Source organism: Brachyistius frenatus, unplaced genomic scaffold (genome assembly GCF_029030835.1).
Source record: "Brachyistius frenatus isolate BFR_SWC_R1_liver_20210118 unplaced genomic scaffold, ASM2903083v1 Contig_22, whole genome shotgun sequence".
Classification (NCBI taxonomy): domain Eukaryota; kingdom Metazoa; phylum Chordata; class Actinopteri; family Embiotocidae; genus Brachyistius; species Brachyistius frenatus.
The window spans coordinates 4643631-4664760 of NW_027210621.1; the positions used below are offsets into that span (position 1 = coordinate 4643631).

The following is a 21130-nucleotide window of genomic DNA, read 5'->3' on the forward strand; positions in this document are numbered from 1 at the left end:
TGCTTCTCAGTCTCCACCTTTCTGTCTCCTCTTGTTTCCTCTTAAACTTCAATAATGCACTAAAAATATCGATTTTGTAAATCAATCTCCTAAAACTCACAATATTGTTGATATTTTTATTTTTATTTTAGTACACAAACATTGCACACCAGTTTATTTTCACAGAATTGTTCAAAAGGTGCACAAAGAGCTTAAATACATTAGAAAAGAACATTAGTGTCCTGTTATAACCTTGACACTGAGATATGTGAAATTCAACATACAATATATAAAATATCAAAGTTCCAATAGTTTTGTTTTTGCCAGAGTGAAACAGCTGAGAAACATTATCTTTATCATTATTCATGGAAATAGATTCTTAAGTTGTCCCCGAAGGCACTGGAAAATGGTGATTTTATTATAACATCAGCAAAGACATCAAAAGTTTGACCTTTGTAAACAACACTGCGCTCGTTTTGTCCATAAAGTGTCTTTGAGATGGTTGAATGGAAAAACTCAATCTGAAGAAGCAGAACTTGGAGGACAACAGAACCTAAGAGAGAGAAAAAATGAGGTACAATACAATCACACCATGGTGCTTTTCACCCTGTCAAAGATCTGTTGGACTTTAACTGCCGGGACACAGCCTTCTCTCACAATGATGATGATGCCTGAAAGAAAAAGTAAAAATAGGTTTGAGTTAGAAAGTGCTCCTTCTCCTTCTTCAAACACACAATAAAGAGAAAAAGGCATTTTTATTTTTACCTTCATCAATCCTAAGGCAGTTAACCACAGTGGAAGCAACAACCTCATTAGAGTCCCCATCACACAAAACTCCTTGGACCTTGTGTCCCAGTCGACTGTGGCAAAAAAGAGGGTAGAAAAGAGAGAGTAAATGTATGTAGTTGCATCCATTAGCAATATTCTGTGATTAAAAACAAATTTGACAGATCACTGCTACAGTGATTTAGAGACTCTTACTTGATGACCATGCTGTGGTGGGTGCTGTCTGGCTCTCCGCTGGGATTGGCTGAGGTGATAGCAAGTGGTCCAGTAATGTTACATAAGTGACACGTCACCGTGTGGTCAGGAACACGGATCATGATGCTGTCCTTGGTACCAACACGGTCATAAGCTGGTCCCACTCCTACGCAAGATAGATTGAAAGTTGAGGTGAATTCTGATGATTGATCTTAATTTAAATTTTTTCGTAAGATAAGCTGAAACTGTCGTAAAACAGCATTTAAACAGCTCTAAACAGTTTTACCTAGTCTGAAAAGCCAGTCTCCTTTGCTGACAATGCAGCTGATGCCTCCAGGATACACATTTCTCATAAACTCCCACAGCAGAGGACTAAAAGGAGGCTTGGCTGCCACCAGTTGCTCCACACTGGAGATGCAAATGCATATTGGCTTCTCTGCAGGTCTGTCCTGGAACAGGTCAGTCAGTTTCATACAAACCACACAATTTTGAATATGAATGAAATGCAGCCTATTCTTCTTAATTTCTTACTTTAATGTTGTAGATTTTCTCTATTGCCCGAGGATTCTTGCAGGTGGCGGCCAGTGCATACACCGTGTCCGTGGGAATACCGCATACTCCTCCTTCCTCCAAAAGGCCAGCAATCTTCAGGAGACCACTGGTGAGTCGTGAGTTGGCCAATGGACAGGGCAGATCTGAAGCTGTTTCCTGCTTCACTTCCTCCTAAAACAGATCACAGAGAAAGGGACGTGTTCATAAGATGTACAGGATATATTTCAGTTGAATCCGAGGGGGAAAATAAAGGTAATCTCTTCACTACTTACCTTTATTAAGGGAGGTCCCATTGGCAGCAATGTCTGTGAGAAGATGCAGTTGACCAGTGATGCCAGAGCTCCATATATACAAATAGCTGAAACCAGTGCAAGCATGGCCACTGTAAAAAAAAAAAGTTATAAATAATTAAATACATGGATACATTTTTTAAATATTTTAAGTAAAAGCTACTTTTGGATTCTAAAATTGAGGCTTTGTCCATGCTTACTTTCTAGCTCATATGGCAGTCGCTTCAGGGTGGAGAGCAGGAAGCAGACCAGAACAACCTCCATGACTGCTGTTAGAAACAGCAAAACCAGGTTCCTGTAGGCAGCTGACACAAACAACAAAAGAGTTGGAAATGGTTAAAAAATAATAATAAAAGATTCTTCTTTTAAAAAACCAATTAGGTAATGAGGTTTAACTTACCAATCAACATGAGGAAACCATTAATGACCAGGAGAGCGATGGCTCCTGCTGTAAAACCATAAGCTCGTTCTGTGGAGAGCTGAAGCAGATCACCTAGGAAACAACAACTAAGGGTCAGACACTTGTGTAAATCAGAATTATCAGCTTACTCACATGACTTGTCCTGACATACCTGCAAATCTAAACCAGGTCCAAGTGGCCCAGACGCCCACGTAGACGGACGGGATGACTGACCCAAACCGGCCACCTCCTGTGACCTGCAGCCTGCTCACGTAGGCCTGGATGATTGCTCCGGAGATGAGGACCCAAGGGACAGTGAGATGGAGGAAAGTGGGATTTGTGCTTAACATACTCTCATGAAGAGCTGAAAGTGCTGCAACCCCATTTGAAAGATAGAACAGGGCATCTGAGGCCTGGTCAGTTTGATTCACCACTTCCTGGTCTCCCTCTTTAGACCTTCTGCACTTCAAAGCCTTCTTCATCCTGTCAGTGGAGACGGGCTGTGGTCCTACGGGGATGAGAGACTTTTCTGCTATGGTGTTAATGAGACGTGAGAAGGTGCCATAGATGGAGGCTGCAGTGAACAGGGAGCAAGCTACACCAAAGAAGATGTAGTAACCCTGGAGTGGGATCTGCGGGATTGTTGAGACCGTGAGCAGGACAAAGAGCATGTTGTGGATCAGTTCCAGGAGGTCTATGTTCAGGCTTCCCACGCAAAGCACCAAGCCTGCCACTATAAAGAACCAGTTTCCCACCATTGCTTCCCTCCCAGAGACAACTTTAGCTTCCTCCACAATCAGGGCAGACACCACAAACTCGTCCCAAGCCTTGATCAGCCAAAACGTAGCATGAAACCCAAACTTTGTAGTGTGGTAGCAATCATTACGCAGATGGGCATAATAGCTGGAGAACAGCTGGGCAACTGAGATGATTGAGACCCATGCAGCTCCCAAACCAAATGATTTCATGTAGCCAAAGCTGTAGAACGCAAAGATGAAAGAAGCAACAGAGTCACAGAAAAAACCCAAGGCCATGGGCTCAGCGTATTTTGTGTTTTTCTTCTTCTCTTGGCCGATGCTCTGGACACTTGCTGAGTTCCCAGTCCCCAACAGGAGAACATTTAAGAGAGGGGTCCCAAAGCCTTTGAGGACTAGACGTTGAGTCAGGCCTTTGACAAGTAGCGTAGCAGAACCATAGATGGCGAAGATCAAAATTAGCAACTCCAGAACTCCAGAGACCACGAGAGCCCAGGAGCTTGATACGAGAGCCACTGCCTCGAAGATTAAAGTGGCTGTAATGGCTCCAAAAACAAAAGGCATGATGTAGTTGACTGTGGCAGAGCAAAATGCTAGGAGAAAGGACAGAAGAATATAGGGGACCAGACCCGCGATCGCTGACTCTGTTATGGTCTCTCTGGTGGTGGCATTCAGAAACATGGTGCTCATCATGTTAGTGGGCAGAGACTCATTGGGCATCATCTGATGTGCTGTTGTCTGAGTTTCAGATAAAGCACCAAAGTATATTCGGGTGGCACCATAACTACCCCACAGAGCAGCATAGCCGATAAAGGCAGTGCCACTCAGGTGATCATATTTTCGGAAGGAGAGCAGTCCGGCCACTAGCTGACAAATACCACCAATCAGGATGAGATGGACACCTGTTAAAACAACATGAAATGGAAATTACTCGACCAGTTCTACATGACCTTATATAATTTTATTTTAGCAGATCTTCTGAAAGTTTTACCTGCAAGTATGTTCTCCACTCCTACTGGTGCCTTACCAGTGTGAGCTGTGTTGAAGTTCTGCAGAAGGACAAGGAATGCACTGATCCCATTGGACAACATGCCTAACACTCCTGGTTCTCCATAGAAACTGGCAGGGAACCCATCTGATGTTGCCATGATGGCTTTGTTGTCTACAGTTGTACTAAAACAACAAAACCAATGACAACGTGAATGTACAGTATATAATACCAAGTTAAAACTTTTTTTTTTTTTTTTATCAAGGATGAAGTGCCATACCAAATGCACACATCATTCGAAAGAAAATCTGAATATTGTCTTAATCTTTATTTATTTATTGTGATAATGTTATCAACAAAGAAGAATAGTATTAGTATTGTATTAGTATTGCTGTGTTGCTAAAATAAACACCCAATACATCATTGTATATATTGTATGCACGGTGGTTTGAAAGAACAACTTGACTTTTTCTAGTAAAGAAAGAAAGAAAGAAAAAAGAAAAGTCAACCACAGAGTAAAACTGAGAAACACAAAGAAAACAGTAAATTTGTGGGGAAAAAAAGGATTTAAAGCAAATTACAATGTGTTTAAATATTCCATAAATAAACTGTATATACAGCACAGATGACAGCTTGTCCTACACAACAGTGTTTATTTTATCCATAAGACTGCTATTTACTCTCAAACAGGTACTGTTTTTACTCTTTTAATTATGTACTTTTGTTGTTAATTATATTTAAGTTATAACTTTCTGATCTCTGTCTCTTTTCTGCCTTACCTCACCAGAAACCTGAGCGTATCGAGCCCTGCCCAGTCATGAGTGGACTGACCCATTGTTGTAGTGCAACAGTAGTAAGACACACAGAATACCAGCTTTACTTAACTCACTTGATCTAATGACTGAAAAGCTGCAGGTTTCCACATAAACAAGTATTTTATCCATAAGACTGATTTTTACTCTCAAACAGGTACTGTTTCTACTCTGTTAATTATGTATTTTTGTAATTTAAGTATTTTCAGATCATCTCAAAAAATAACTTTAAATTTTAATAATTTTGTTCTGTCATCGAGCAGCTTTTAAACAAGTGTAGATATTTATGTAAAAAGCATTTTATCATCATCATTACGTAGCTTTCTACTCTGTTGGATGGTTAGATGTCATAAAGTCTTCTCAGCAGTAAAGCAAATGAAAATGAAGTCTTACCTGGTTAAGATGCTTGGATAAATGAACTGTTGAGTTCTGCTGAAGTAGGGATCAAAGTTTGTCATAAATGATGCCTCCCTATGTGTAGGAGGAGTTGATATGAATTCCCACACACAATCTTACAAAACCTGAGAGGTGATACCATTACCTCACACCTGCCAAAGTACAACTCTTTCCTCCTCCTCTTCTGAGAAATGTCATGCTGGTTATAACACTGATGACGATTTATATGGAAATTCCTCCTTTTACCATTAGGTTTTTTCAAAGATATACCTGCCCTTCCAGGTTCCTCCCAGGCCGGTATTAGTACTGTACTATATAAGGCAGGTGGCCTCTCCATTAGAAAAGCATCCTTCACAAACTGTTGGCAGCAAACGTAACTGAAGAAAAGAAGACAGAAAGAAGAAAGAAAGTCAACGGGACAGAAAAATCTGACTGAAGCCATGATCTCCATGCTACAGGTAAAAATTAAAAGTCATTTTTTTATTGCTATTTCTGTTAGATAATAATGTTAATAGGGATCTATGTATTAGACAGTAATAAAGGACATAAATCTTGAGTTTAAAGTTAATTGCTCTGCACACTTTAAACTGTTTACTTAAAACTCAGTCTAGTAAAGGATTTAAAACTAAACTCTGAAATCATAATATAACATGTACTTTGTAGGTGGTTTTATTATGTGTGAGCACATGGTAGGGCAGATTTAAACAGAGATTTTGATCATTGTTGAGCAGATTTGACATGCTGTAACCCACCTGGTACAGCACCATCTCATTGGCACAATAGCTCTTTCAAAAGAGGCATGCAGGCTCATTAAAGTGAAGCAAATGTCCATTATGAGTCTGTCATAGAAAGTGTAAAATCACTGTGTGTCAACAGCCTGTAATAGATCTGAGATGAGAAAAAGTATAATACATGTTCTTTCAGTGGTTTATGGGTATTCTGGACTGTTTGTTCTACAGAAAACTATGAGACCAGTGTGGGCTGCCAGAGGACTGCACAAGTCTGCAGTGGAAGGTAAACTTTTGGTCTACTTACCTGTGCTGTGTCATCTCTCCAAAAACTAGAAAACATATTTCTCCCTTGTTCAGTTATTAGGAGTATTTTTATTTATTCAGACAAATTAATATTTCTCCTGACCTCACTCATTTCCCCCTGCAGTCTTGAAGCACCCGGCTCCTGAGGACACAGTCACAGCCAGCTTTGGGAAGTTCATCAGTGATATTAAGCCCGAGCACTTGTCTCCTGTTGTGCTCCACCGCAGTAAAAGGATGGTGCTGGACAGCATCGGAGTTGGTCTGATTGGAAGCACGACAGATGTGTTTGAACTGGCCCTGCAGTACTGCCAGGTGAGCCCAAATAAAGGAAAAGGAATACAAATAACTTTTTATTAACATCTTATCTGATATAAGGCAGTGAGACAGATGAAAGCAAAGGACTGACCTTATATAAACAGTAGTCCTAAATCAGTGCAAATTCTGTGTGGACAGATGAGATGAAGGGGGGGGGGGAATTACTGGTTATTATAATAAATTTAGCCTGGAACAAACCATTTTAAATTTTTCCTTACAAAAATAATTGTAATGACTTACAAAGAAACGTATTCAGCCTCCCTCATCTGAGGAGTGACATGCCAGAGGAAAGAGTAAAGCTATTTTGGGTAAAAAAAAAAAAAAAAAAAATGACCATGAGACAACGTCTGTGCTTACCTGTCTCCGTCTTTCCCTCTCAGCACATGTATGCACCTGATGACATCAGCTCTGTGTACGGACGTAGGGGCACCAAGCTCTCCCCGACACTCGCAGCTTTCGTCAACGGAGTGGCGGTGAGTGTAAATAAGTGGAACAGATGTGTTTGTCCCCAGTACACCAGACAATTTCAGATGTACTAACCCATTAAATCCTTACCGCAACCAAAAATATACAGCTATTTATGCACAGCTTTTGGTACAGTCTGGGCAGCAAACAACAGGAGGGGTTGATGAAAATGAAAATACTGAATTGACATCAGAAATTTCCATCATTACATCAACAAACATTGCTTGGCCTCCAGTGCTAAGGATTGTCGAGCTCATGTCTGTACCCTGTATTTGCCTCTAATGGTTGTTAGGACAGTTATAGGAATTTTCCAATTAAAATACAGTGGCCACAGAGTGCAGATGTAGAGTGTGTGTTCACTGATGAAGTAGATGAGAGCACAGAGCTAATAGGCCTACGTTACAGATGTAGAGGTTACAACTTGCAATGTCAGGGAAATGTATCAATAACCAACTATTTGTTTTCAATATCAAACTAAATGCTGTGCTGTGCTTTGATGTACAATTATTTGATAATTAAATTCTCTTTGTTGTAGACTCACTCCATGGACTTTGATGATACGTGGCACCCTGCCACTCACCCCTCAGGAGCTGTCCTTCCTGCTGTATTGGCTCTCACTGACATGATGCCAGCTAACAATAAACCAAGCGGCCTGGACTTCTTACTGGCCTTCAATGTCGGCATCGAGATGCAGGGCCGGCTAATGAGGTTCTCTAATGAAGCCCACAACATCCCCAAGAGGTGAGTGCTTCACAGCATCAAAAGTCCTTAGACACTGTAATTTATGGGCTCATACCAACAGTACAGTTTGTTTTCTGTTTCTTGGTCTGCATTACTGTTCATATAATTGATATAAAGCCAGGTCCTTGTTGACAATATTTTATTTGTATTCTACATGGAGAAAAAGTCCCCATATTAGTCTAAAGAGATCCATATTTGACTCTGCTGATCTCTGCACTTTGGTTTAGAAGGAGGCCACTGAGATGTAATGTTCAGTCTTTTAGTAGTGTCAATGAGCTGCGAAAGGTGTGTTATCACATTCATCTGAGGGACAGCAGAGACTCTGTGGGTAGTGTAAGCACAATTAGCCATGTGGAGTAAAATATCACAGAGGACTCCATTGGGCATGTGTTTACACCAAGTCAAATGACCCACCACATTATTTGGTTGTTTATCAAATACCGAATTGACTTAATCTCTCCTTTCTTTCACACTAATGAGGAAAGCTGTCTCAGTATGTGGAAAGTCACATAAGATAGACTCTGTTTCAACAAAAAAAGGGGTTCTACTGCAACCATTATGAGGGAGAGCACCTATTTAAAATGCTACTCTAAGAGTAAATAGTTCCAAAACACCTGACCAAAGTCTCTCTGTCTTTTTTACTTGTGACTTTCTCACCAGGTTTCACCCTCCTAGTGTGGTGGGCACTATGGGAAGTGCAGCCGCCTGTGCTCGCCTCTTGTCTCTGGATCCATCCCAGTGCAGCCATGCCTTGGCTATAGCCGCTTCTCTTGCTGGAGCCCCAATGGCTAATGCAGCCACTCAGTCTAAACCCCTCCACATTGGGAATGCTTCACGTTTGGGGCTGGAAGCTGCTCTGCTGGCCTCCCGAGGTCTAGAGGCGAGTCCTCTGATCCTGGATGCAGTAGTGGGGGTGGCCGGCTTCAATGCTTTTTATGAAGACTATGTGCCACAGCTTTTAGAATCACCCACTAATGGCGGCCATATGTTCCTGCTGGAGGAGCAGGACATGGGCTTCAAGCGCTTCCCGGCCCATCTGGGAATGCACTGGGTGGCAGATGCTGCAGCATCGGTCCATAAGCTTCTTGTGGGAGTTGGTCTTGGGAAAGTCTCCCCTGGTCTAGTCCAGGACATCCTGCTCAGAGTCCCCAAATCAAAGTACATCAACAGGCCTTTCCCTCAGTCTGAGCACGAGGCTCGCCACTCCTTCCAGTTTAATGCTTGTAGCGCTCTCCTGGATGGAGAGGTGACTGTGCAGTCCTTCACCCCTGCTGCCATCAACCGCCCTGACCTGCTTGCTCTGTTGGACCGTGTTTGCCTGGAGCATCCCCATGACAACCCCGCCAACTTCAACTACATGTATGGTGAAGTCCAGGTGACACTTGTTGGGGGAGATATCCTGACGGGACGCTGTGACACCTTCTACGGTCACTGGCGCAACCCACTGACCAATGAGAGCCTGAGGAAGAAGTTCAGGAATAATGCAGAAGTGGTGCTTCCCTCAGAGAAGGTGGAGCGGCTGATTGATGTGGTGGAGGACCTGGACAGGCTGGGGAACTGCAGGGCCCTTCTGTTACAACTGCAATGAACACAATCAATCACAGAAAAACATAAATCCTTGTACATAAATACATTAAAGGAAATTGAAATTTATTATATTACGAAACACACATTATTATTCATCAAGTTACAATGCAAAGGAAAAAAATAATGTTTATGTATCGAATGATTTCAAATAGATTGTACCTATTAAGAGTTTGCTAAAACATAATGTACTTTGACTTTGACAATTGCTAAAATGTTCTTTTTTACAGTGTAAATGCTAGATGCATGTAAAGACAATAGTATTTTCCACAGAAAATATTACATAAATGTAGCATTTTTGTTTGTTGCAATAATAAATACAGTGGTGTGAAAAAGTGTTTGCCCCCTTCCTGATTTCCAATTTTTTTGCATGTCTGTCACACTTAAATGTTTCAAATCATCAAACAAATTTAAATATTAGTCAAAGATAACACAAGTAAACACAAAATGCAGTTTTTAAATGAAGGTTTTTATTATTAAGGGAGAAAAACCAATCCAAACCCACATGGCCCTGTTTGAAAAAGTGTTTGCCCCCTCCTGTTAAAACATAACTTAACTGGTTTATCACACCTGAGTTCAATTTCTCTAGCCACACCCAGGCCTGATTACTGCCACACCTGTTCTCAACCAAGAAATCACTTAAATAGGAATTGCCTGACAAAGTGAAGTCGACCAAAGGATCCTCAAAAGCTCGACATCATGCCGAGATCCAAAGAAATTCAGGAACAAATGACAAAGAAAGTAATTGAGATCTGTCAGTCTGGAAAAGGTTCTAAAGCCATTTCTAAAGCTTTGGGACTCCAGTGAACCACAGTGAGAGTCATTATCCACAAATGGAGAAAACATGGAACAGTGGTGAACCTTCCCAGGAGTGGCTGGCCGACCAAAATTACCCCAAGAGCACAGCGACGACTCATCTGAGAGGTCACAAAAGACCCCACAACAACATCCAAAGAACTGCAGGCCTCACTTTCCTCAGTTAAAGTCAGTGTTCACGACTCCACCATAAGAAAGAGACTCGGCAAAAATGACCTACATGGCAGAGTTTCAAGACGAAAACCATCGCTGAGCAAAAAGAACATTAAGGCTCATCTCATTTTTGCCAGAAAACATCTTGATGATCCCCAAGATTTTTGGGAAAATACTCTATGGACTGACGAGACAAAAGTTGAACTTTTTGGAAGGTGTGTGTCGCATTACATCTGGCGTAAAAGTAACACCGCATTTCAGAAAAAGAACATCATACCAACAGTAAAATATGGTGGTGGTAGTGTGATGGTCTGGGGCTGTTTTGCTGCTTCAGGACCTGGAAGACTTGCTGTGATAAATGGAACCATGAATTCTACTGTCTACCAAAAGATCCTGAAGGAGAATGTCCGGCCATCTCGGGGGCAAACATTTTTTCACACAGGGCCATGTGGGTTTGGATTTTTTTTTTTCTCCCTTAATAATAAAAACCTTCATTTAAAAACTGCATTTTGTGTTTACTTGTGTTATCTTTGACTAATATTTAAATTTGTTTGATGATCTGAAACATTTAAGTGTGACAAACATGCAAAAGAATAAGAAATCAGGAAGGGGACAAACACTTTTTCACACCACTGTACTTAAAAACATGGACTGAGGTTTTGTTTTGTTTTTTCATAACAGATCAAATGGTGTGAGAAAAATATAAATATGTTCCTCCTAGAAATGTTCTCTTGTTCCTGTATTTAAACTTGCTAATTAAACACACATGAAAAAAATGAAAGCAACACATTGTTTTAGAGAAAGTACAACATACTGTATTAAAATTTTGAAGAGAAAATATGTTACTTATGAGTTCACAAAGAACAGTCCATTAGTTTGTTATTAAACACTGCAGTAAATCATTAAAATAACAAATGCTGATGAATTAAGATCTGTTCTCGTAATAAGGACAAACGTCCTTGTCTCCATTGGTTGACACTAACAGGAAATCTGTAGAAAGAAGTCAAGAAGAAAAGTTAACAAGTCAAAAGGTTATTCAAACATTAAGTTTATTTTTATTTTTTTCAAAGGTTTGCCTTTGAGTTTGCAAAACAAAGGTTTGTTTTAAATAGTGCTGGGAAAAGAGAGTGGTTTTCCTCATTCCTGTCTATGGTCCTTACTTTAAAGTATGTGTTGCATACTGAATTTTGAATGCATACTAAGCTGCAAGGACTGCTTATTTACAATGTGAATACAACTGTGGATAAATTACCAATGGAGAAAATTATAATCTGCTATATCAATGTTAATTATGTTAATGATCATCTGAACACACTCCCTGAATTGTGCTGTGGTGTAAAAAAAACCATGAATTTTAAGTTTTTGCCATGGTTGATCATCAATTCTGTTTTACCGTCAGGATCCAACCCTCTTTGATCAACAAAGCAACAAAGGAATAATGACGCGCTGAGTATTGGTCTAAGAAGGAAATGTGGCATAAAAGACAAAGACACTTGAATTTTATGGTTTCGAGTAAATTGAAAAGAGCAATCAGGAAAGAATGGCACTGTGAGTAACAAACACAAGGAAATAAACTATGAACAAATCATGGGAAAGACTGAGGAGGCTTTTCTGTGGACACTTCCTACATTGCAGCGTTTTATCAGAAGAAAGGATTATTGGAAATAAAGATAAAAGACTTTGCACACTGATTTGTCATTAAAGTAAATCATTAAAAAAAAACTAATGTTGATGTTTTAAGATCTGTTCTCATGATGGGTTTCCATCAGTTGACACTAACAGGAAATCTGCAGAAAGAAGTTAATAAGAAAAGTCAACTAGCTAAAAATATCTCTATAAATGTTTAAGTGTAACATAACCAGGAGACGATTGTGTTGGGGAAATTCAACCTCGATGAGCATGAATTTTGAGGAGCAAGTCGGGTTTGGGGGTCTCCAGATCGCATCTCTGCTGTTTGCAGACGATGTGGTCCTGTTGGCTTCTTTGGACCGCGACCTCCAGCACTCACTGGGGTGGTTTGCAGCCGAGTGTGAAGCAGCATGGATGAGGTTTAACACCTCCAAATCTGAGGCAATGGTTCACTGCCGGAAACCGGCAATTCACAGAGAGGACAATGAATGGAATACAATGCGCTTCTTTTGTGTATTATATTTCAACATCCAGAAAAATCATAAATATGAGGATGTACCGTTTGCAAACCCTCTCCACCCATCACTAACCAAACAATTCCATAGTGCTGCAACATCAAATGCCGAAAGACTTGCGCAGCCCTACACCTATCACTGTGACAGGTGGAATTTCCATGCAACAATGGTGGCCAGGTGGCTTTTGATGGGTGACAAGCCCCACTGTTCACTTTTACTGTCAGGAAATGGAGAAAAAAATAATTGTTTCCTCTCCAAGCTAAAGATAGCCAACCTCATAGACAGTCCATACTGCTTCTCATTTGTTGTTGCTGACATGTGAACAGAACACCAAAAAAGGTATGTGCTTTGATGTTGAGCAGCTGAGGATTCAGAGAGGACAATGAAAGGTATATTTCTGTTGCGTGTCTTACTTCGACATTTGGGGGGAAAAAATGAATATGGGGAGTTGGAAGACAGGGACGGTGGTGCAGTGACTTGTACTGCTGTCTCACAGTAAGAAGGTTCTGGGTTTGAACCTCAGTTGAGTGGTTTGCATGATCTCCCTGTGCCTGACTGGGTTTTCTCCAGGTACTCTGACTTCCTTAACAGGCCTAAGAAATACATGCCTGCTTAATTGTTGCATCTAATGTCAACTGGACTCGGTTCCTGGGCTCGGTTTCTCGGTGAGAAAGTCCAGCAACCAATTACAGAGAGAAGAGCTCAGGCCCAGCCGGTCCAGTTTCCATATTAACTGCTGAGGGATGATGGTGTTGAATGCTGAACTAATGTCTATGAACAACATTCTCATGTAGGAGTCTCGAGTGTCCAGGTGGGTGCAGGCTGAGTGGTGGGCAGAGGAGACGGCATCCTTGGTGGACCGGTTGGCTCGATATGCAAATTTATATGGGTCCAGAGAGGGAGAACCTGCATGGTATTTTATTTTGAAAAATGCTTACTTCCGTCCGCGCCTCTTTCTGTAGTTGTCTCAGTCGCAGTTTTTTTTTCATGCACCGACAAGCCCACAAGTTAACCCGAGCAAAAATGAGCAAAAAAAAACCCCAAAAAACTAACGTGTTTGGAGAGGTTCCTTGGAGAGGGGGAACGACCGAATGACGAGACAATAGAAAACTCCAACACCACCAACAAAAAGAAAGCTAAGAAAATACCAAGAGTCCTACTTAAATTACGGGTTCATCGCAACAGGTGATTCACATTCTCCAAGCCCGCTCTGTATAATATGTGGCGACCGGCTATCTAATTGTGTTTTGTTTTGTTGGTCCAGCTCTTTCTGGTGATGAGCAGGTGACTTTTCATTCAGTGCCTCGCGAGTGCTCCGGAACCTTATGAAGCTACCTGTGAATTCTGCGGGACACATCCTGACCCGGGACAGCACACCTTGAATGACGGGAGTGGAGTAGTTTCCCCGCGTCTCCTTCTCACCACAATAAGAGCAGCCGTCTCTCCAGATTTGCGCATCTGATTAATACGCTCCTTCAGTCGTACTAAACTACACACGCAATCACTTCTCCTGTTTCTACTTTCAGGTTTAGTAAATATCATTGCGGGTGCTAAATTGTTCTATTTGCATTTTCCGTCCCAGTATTTTGCACCTTCAAGCAGAAACACCCAATATCACATATGCATGCAGGCAAACACGCAAAATGGACAACCTGTGTTAAATTGTACATTTGAAATATTAATAAATCTGCTTGGACATTTTTTTTTGCGGGTGGTGTGGAGTTTGCACGTGATTTTACACACGCAAACCTTTAGTAAATCAGGCCCTATGTGTATTCGTTTTTGGAATAGTTGTAAACATGTTTATGTCCATACTATAACACTTCAGTGATTTACCTTCAGTTCAGCTGTTTTTAAGTCCTTATGTGAAATGTAGGTAAAGAAGGATGACAGAATAAAATCATTCAGTGCTGTTTGTATGGTCACTTGTATTAACATTTTTTTTTAAAAGCTTGATGAAACGGTCCAGTTAAATCTGTATATGGAACAATACGATATCCACAATGAAACAACATTTTATTAATTCATAATTTATTCACAGTTGAGACATTTCAGCAGTTATTTTAGTTAGATTATATTGAATGGAAATGTGCTCTGCTTATGAAATATTCCTGTAAAGTGTAAAAGCAGCTGTTCTTGCAGGTAGGAAAACTCCAGTAAGAATTCATGTGCTGTTGTTGGAGAAGTGATTGAACTGGTCCATTCCACAGGCCAACATTGTGGCGTGAAATTTCCTGGGTCGATCAGGATCCTAACACAAAAACAGAAAAAAAAAAAAAAAAGGAAGCTCGGTACACAATGCAAGTCTGACACTGAAATTATGAACTGAACAGAAAATATAATTGTCTCACCTGTATTGGGAACGCACAGGTGGGAACATAACGGATCACAAACCCACAGCGCCGCCTCTGTGATGTATTGGCATCACTCGCATGGACGAGGAGTCCATCATGAATCTGTTAAAACAGTCATAATTCATTCCACTCATATTGTCTTCAGACCTATTTATAACATTACCGTTCACGTATAACATAAAAAGTAAACTCACAGACATCTGTCCAGCTAATATGACAAAACACAGCTTCCCCCTCCTGTATTAATATCAGCTACTGCTACTGCTCTACTGTTCGCTCTCTGTGTATAATGAAGGGCGGTGTGTCTCTCACACAGACAGGGCAGCAGAACAGAAGAGGGGACACAGGTGAAGGTTACTGGAGTTGATAAAAAAAAACTCTTTGTCACTGATCCTGTTTGTGACCTTCATGGACTGGATATCTAGGCACAGCTGGGGGAGGAGCAAGTCGGGTTCGGGGGTCTCCAGATCGCATCTCTGCTGTTTGCAGACGATGTGGTCCTGTTGGCTTCTTTGGACCACGACCTCCAGCACTCACTGGGGTGGTTTGCAGCCAAGTGTGAAGCAGCATGGATGAGGTTTAACACCTCCAAATCTGAGGCAATGGTTCTCTGCCAGAAACCGGCAATTCACAGAGAGGACAATGAATGGAATACAATGCGCTTCTTTTGTGTATTATATTTCAACATCCAGAAAAATCATAAATATGAGGATGTACCGTTTGCAAACCCTCTCCACCCATCACTAACCAAACAATTCCATAGTGCTGCAACATCAAATGCCGAAAGACTTGCGCAGCCCTACACCTATCACTGTGACAGGTGGAATTTCCATGCAACAATGGTGGCCAGGTGGCTTTTGATGGGTGACAAGCCCCACTGTTCACTTTTACTGTCAGGAAATGGAGAAAAAAAAATCATCTTTTCCTCTCCAAGCTAAAGATAGCCAACCTCATAGACAGTCCATACTGCTTCTCATTTGTTGTTGCTGACATGTGAACAGAACACCAAAAAAGGTATGTGCTTTGATGTTGAGCAGCTGAGGATTCAGAGAGGACAATGAAAGGTATATTTCTGTTGCGTGTCTTACTTCGACATTTGGGGGGAAAAAATGAATATGGGGAGTTGGAAGACAGGGACGGTGGTGCAGTGACTTGTACTGCTGTCTCACAGTAAGAAGGTTCTGGGTTTGAACCTCAGTTGAGTGGTTTGCATGATCTCCCTGTGCCTGACTGGGTTTTCTCCAGGTACTCTGACCTCTTCAACAGGCCTAAGAAATACATGCCTGCTCAATTGTATCCAAAGTCAACTGGGCTCGGTTCCTGCCTCCTGTGACCTTGTACAGGACAAAGTGGGTATAGATCATGAATGGATGTAGACAAAGATATTACAATGAGGAAAAAAGTTATATTACATAAATGAATAATAAAATACATTATTATGAAATCATATTTATTTCATCAAAAAACAGAAACATATCATAGAGTATTTTTGGACTGTGTGTTTGGTCTTAATTTAAACTCAGAAATATCTGTCACCAGAGACTGAATTTTAATCCAATTAAAAATAATACAAGTCACGATCAACTTGTTACGACCTGTAAGGCAGATCAATAAATGTCTTGAGGATTTGTCAGCTAATGATATTTCCAGATCTGATAAATTCATTGACTTTTCACACATAGTGATGACACTCAACAACCACTTTAACCCTTGTGTGGTGTTCATATTTTTGTTATTCAGCCAGTGTTCGTGGATCTGGTGGACCCGCTGCATTTTGGGGCTTTTAATTCAACACAATCGAACTATTTTAAGTTAAAATACTGAACAGATGTTTACTTCGTTCCAATTACAAGCAATGGTCTGTCGTCTCGGTTATCAAAGCAGATAATCCTGGAAATTATGTGGAAGTTTTCCAGAGACATTGTTGCATGGAAAAGTTCTCTGCCAGTTTCTGCATCCCACAGGGACTCTGTGGATTCCCCTTTGGACCTGAAAACTCCAGCAAGGATAAGAACCCCAAAGTAGGCATGTAAATGGGTTTGGTCCATCTCCTTCCACCTCTCTCCAAAAACACGCCTTCTTTCTAAATTAGTGCAATCCAGAATAATGTTCTGAATGGAATCTCGGATGAAAAGATCAAAAGAAGACTTGATGTCCTGCACATGAGAAACTGCCATCCGTGTTGGCCCTGGTTGCATCCTTATCACATTGGCAGCCATGCGGGGTGGCTCATTTCTTGGGCAAGAAGACCATTCAATTTCACAATTTTTTGGCATCCATATTTCTTCACTTGCTACCTGATGACGGGCTTGTTCTGGTCCTGGAGCCGGCTGCTGACGGGCTGGTCCCGTGGCTCGTCTTCCTTTTGGAATTAGCTGATGCTCAATCTCATCCTCTTCTTCAAAGTCACTGTCAGATCCTCACATTCTGAAAACCTCTTCCTCTACATCATCATCAAAAGCTTCTCTCTCTTCCAAAATCAATTGCAAGGCCCTCTGAGCAGAGAATCTTTTGGCCATCTTGATCAGTTGTGATAAGGAACCACACTGGCAAAGCTATATTTATTGTGTCCTGCTCCCAATTTGCAGCTGGGATAGAGTATGAGCAAATAAAGATTGGTTCCCGCAAGACAAAGGGTAAAATATGCGGGAATGTGAGATCAGAAAGGTGTCGGTGCTTGAATTGTTCAACTAAGTTGCACCCTTGTGCGGGACGGCAGGGGCAAAAACAATTTCCACACTTTTATTAGCCCCGGGTCCAGAAAATGAGCCAAGGCCTATGAGTCTCAGTTTGAAAAAATAATTAATCGTATCATTTTTCTTTTGATAAAAAATGAAAACGGGTCCCACAGACCCGAACACCACACAAGGGTTAAGCAACTGACTGACGACTGAAAATTAAGCTAACGACGATATTATGCAGAGGACGACTTTAAGATACCAAAGTGCTTCCAGGGTCCAAAATATCATTTTGCGAAGAGATGGTATAGATGGTTAAGGGGAAGTCAAAAATCTATTTTTGTCAACCTATTTTGAACAATACTGAAATATTCTAATGTGTAGCAGAAAGGGGGAAAAAAAGAGACAAAAAAGTAGGGAAGAGCCCTTTACCACCATGACAGGAAAGTGATAAATCAAGCACACTTGTGAGCTGGAGAAAGGGAAATCAACAAACAAAAGAAACATGAAGGCGAACTGAGAGGAGGGAGAGTGACCGAAAGAGGAGCAATGTCAAAGAGTAATTCATTTCCGGATTTAGTTGCTCGACAAAAGAAAGTGGTATATATTTTCAAGTAACCGAGCACTGGATTATCCAAGAACCCGTCTGGAGTGCTTTGACCTTTTTTTGGAGACCAAGGCCTTGTGGAGCTGTGTGGATCCCTGGAGCAGGGGGACCGAGCTGAACATGTTCAACCCCCTCTTGGACTTGTGTGGCTGCAACTGGGGACCTCCCTGGCTTTGGTTGGGTGTAAGATTAGTCTCCTTTAAGGAAACTCTCCAGGCTTCTCCCTTTCCTTCCTTACCTTACCCCTTCATCTTTAACCCTCATCTTCCTGGACATTAGAGCCTGCCTGTCTGGCGGCCAACACTTATTTAGATTATTCTGGGGATAAACCTACGCTACAAATGTCTTAGGACTGTTTTTGTCCCAGTACGAGGGCCAAAGCGTTGCATTATACAAAAAGATATCTTAGGCTCATACAGTATACTTGGAGTATTAGGGTGAAAGATCTAGTCTCTTGTATATCTCCTCACGGTCTCCTCCACAGCCCAATAAAAAAAAAAAGAAAGGTTTCATTACTGACATGCCAGGCTTCCATTTTTCCGTCAACATAATGAGCAGTGGAGATGAGTATGTTCTCTATTCAAATAGGATGAAAAAAAAAACCTAATAGAAATCTGAACTACTGCAACAATAAATGTCTTCAGCAGCCATATTGATTAAAATATATATATATACGGTATGTATATAATTTAAGGATTTATTCAAGTTATGTCCAAAAAGGTAAAAATATAGAGCCTTTGGTAGGATGTTGGAACCTTGTATTTTCTTCTGAAAAACAGTGTTTCTTGTAGCGTTTCCATTTCTCTTCACAAAGTGAACAAATATCTCCACTAGTACCTATTTGATCATAAAGCTACAAATCTTCAGTTTTCACTTTTTATTCACCATTGAGTGCCAAGGCAGCATTTTGTACACACAAATACAACAGGAATCTGACGTTATCCACCATGTCTAAATGAAGTGCAAGTGTTGTTTTAACTACAGTCATTTTAGCATCTAATAGCTGAAACACTAACTGTGCAATATAGGCCTGACCGATCGTATTTGAATGTATTTTCACATGCTGACAAACTATGGCAAAGAAGTCTCAGGAAGGATCCTCTGCTGGTGTCTGACAATAGTTTGACACTTCAATGAGGTTGTGGTCGGGATCTCTAAAGTACACTGAGGTGATGGTTCCCACAGCTCCACTCCTCTTTACTGGACCCTCTTCAATCTTGACTCCACAAACCTGCAGAGGAGAAGAGACAACATAAATAGACACGGAGCATTTCGCTGGTGCCAGGTGAAGCACTTTTCAAAGAGTGGCCATCTGAAAAGGCAAAGATTGACATTAGTAATTTAAGATGGTCAGTGGTGATATGTGAAGCACCTTCAAATGTGCAGCTACTGTAGCCAGAGGGGTTTTGGTGATGAGGCACAGGTCTGCAGAGCCAGAGGTCGGATGTTTGGCTTTTGGCTCAAACTCCTGGCCCAGCTGGTGAAGGTTAAACTTCTGCTGCCCGAAACCCAGAGCCTTACGGTTTCCCTGGAAAACACAGACACTGCATTGTTGGTGAGGAGAGGTGTCTCTAATCTGTAGAGTGACACGGCTCACTCACAATCAAAGCCTGCCATCTAGTGGATGTTTTCTCAAACCAAAAGCACAAGAGAAGACTTCACTTTTACTGCTCCTTACAATGCACATATAATAACTAAACTACTGGTAATTTGATAAATAAATGAAATATATCTATACACATCATAATTCTAACAAATTTGACATTGTAATTCCTTAGCAATACTTAATATTTTTTATATTAATATTACTGTGGTGGTGGTAATAATAATAATAATAATAATAATAATAATACCTTGAAAGTGATCACCTCCATGCCAAGAACTGATGTATAAAAGTTAATGGTGTCCGGCACATTTTTCACTGTCAACACCAAATGATCCACATGGCTCACTTCAACTGGACAGGTCCTTTTGAATTTAACAACTCCAAGTGTTTGGATGGAGACAATCTACAAGAAATAAGACAGATTAATTCAAAGAAAAAAACATGTGAAATGACTTCGACTGTGTCAACAGCAGTTACTTGTAGTCGAATTCAGCGTGAAACAGCGCCGCTGCGTGGTGAATGTGAGCCGCCTCTCCAAACACGTGAAAGGTTCAATTGTCCTGCAACGTTAGTAAAACGTCGACGTTGCCCAAAAGCAAACGAGTTAACGAAACGCTTCTCAGTCCACTGATCACGGAACCTTTCACCATCTTGAGCCCGTTTTCCTGACTCGGTGCCGCAGCGAGTATTAACTCCATACGGAAGTCTAAACTGGTGCTACCTTCAAGCTTTTTAGATCTGGTTGGTGGAAAGAGGAGACAAAAGATGGTCGCCGCATTAGCGGATATAAATTGATATAAATTTACCTTCAAACAGTTCCGCGAGAACCGAGTCCCAGCTGCTCGGAGCGTCATCCCTGCCCTGCTCCGTCAGCCTGACTCCGGTACTTCCTTGTTGTTCCGTGTCTGTGATCTGTGAACCATTAACAACACTTTAAATGTGACTTTTTTTTTTTTTTTTACAAATTTGCAAGTAAAACTCTCATTAAACAGCGCTTCTTGTCAAAACGGGCTTATTTAGTCAAGTCCATAGTCATAAATCAAATTAATTATTTGTTATGAGTCAGCTGGGAATGTATCGGGATCCTCATATCATACCAGTAGGGGTGCTGGTAACATCACAACCTCTCCAAATGGATCACAGTACACAGAAACACTTCACTGGGTACATGTGTGCACTCTGATGCAGTCCAATACAACCGTTCTGCCATAAGGTCTTTATATTTTCGCTTTTTTTATTTTTTTAATCCTCACATAGGGAGGTTGAGTCTGTGTGCTACACAGTGATAAGAATTCAGATCCTTAAGTAAAAAAAATACCAAGACAGAAATATTTACATACTCCATAACAAGTAAAAATGCTGCATATATATAAAAAAATCCAACTGAAGTAAAAGTACAGAAGTAAAAGTCCTGGTTTAGTCTCTGACTGATATATATATTTATGTGACATTATTAGTGCTGGAGCACAAGTGCGTAAAC

The 21130-nt window shown here is 41.0% G+C and overlaps 2 protein-coding genes across 2 annotated transcripts; one reads left to right on the forward strand and one right to left on the reverse strand.

The window, feature by feature from the left end:
* The first annotated feature begins 5532 nt into the window (after positions 1-5532).
* Positions 5533-9296, forward strand: irg1l (immunoresponsive gene 1, like). The gene is made up of 6 exons (XM_069696726.1): positions 5533-5611; positions 6113-6167; positions 6312-6499; positions 6883-6975; positions 7503-7708; positions 8369-9296. The coding sequence occupies exons 1-6, from the start codon at positions 5594-5596 to the stop codon at positions 9294-9296; spliced, it is 1488 nt and encodes a 495-aa protein (XP_069552827.1). The 5' UTR covers positions 5533-5593.
* A 9610-nt stretch (positions 9297-18906) lies between these two features.
* Positions 18907-20846, reverse strand: glod5 (glyoxalase domain containing 5). Its single transcript, XM_069696727.1, has 4 exons — positions 20457-20846; positions 19898-20053; positions 19417-19572; positions 18907-19275 (listed from the first exon to the last, which is right to left on the reverse strand). The coding sequence occupies exons 1-4, from the start codon at positions 20502-20504 to the stop codon at positions 19132-19134; spliced, it is 504 nt and encodes a 167-aa protein (XP_069552828.1). The 5' UTR covers positions 20505-20846; the 3' UTR covers positions 18907-19131.
* Between the last annotated feature and the right edge of the window lie 284 nt (positions 20847-21130).

What these genes read in the sequence shown, in the direction of transcription:
- irg1l (XM_069696726.1), top strand. An exon ending in GCACAAGTCTGCAGTGGAAG is followed by an intron (nt 6,168 to 6,311) that starts GTAAACTTTTGG and finishes TTCCCCCTGCAG; the next exon opens with TCTTGAAGCACCCGGCTCCT. An exon ending in TGGCCCTGCAGTACTGCCAG is followed by an intron (nt 6,500 to 6,882) that starts GTGAGCCCAAAT and finishes TTTCCCTCTCAG; the next exon opens with CACATGTATGCACCTGATGA.
- glod5 (XM_069696727.1), bottom strand. Translation starts at nt 20,504, where the DNA reads ATGACGCTCCGAGCAGCTGGGACTCGGTTCTCGCGGAACTGTTTGAAG. An exon ending in TCTCGCGGAACTGTTTGAAG is followed by an intron (nt 20,054 to 20,456) that starts GTAAATTTATAT and finishes TATTTCTTGTAG; the next exon opens with ATTGTCTCCATCCAAACACT. An exon ending in CAGTAGCTGCACATTTGAAG is followed by an intron (nt 19,276 to 19,416) that starts GTGCTTCACATA and finishes TCTCCTCTGCAG; the next exon opens with GTTTGTGGAGTCAAGATTGA.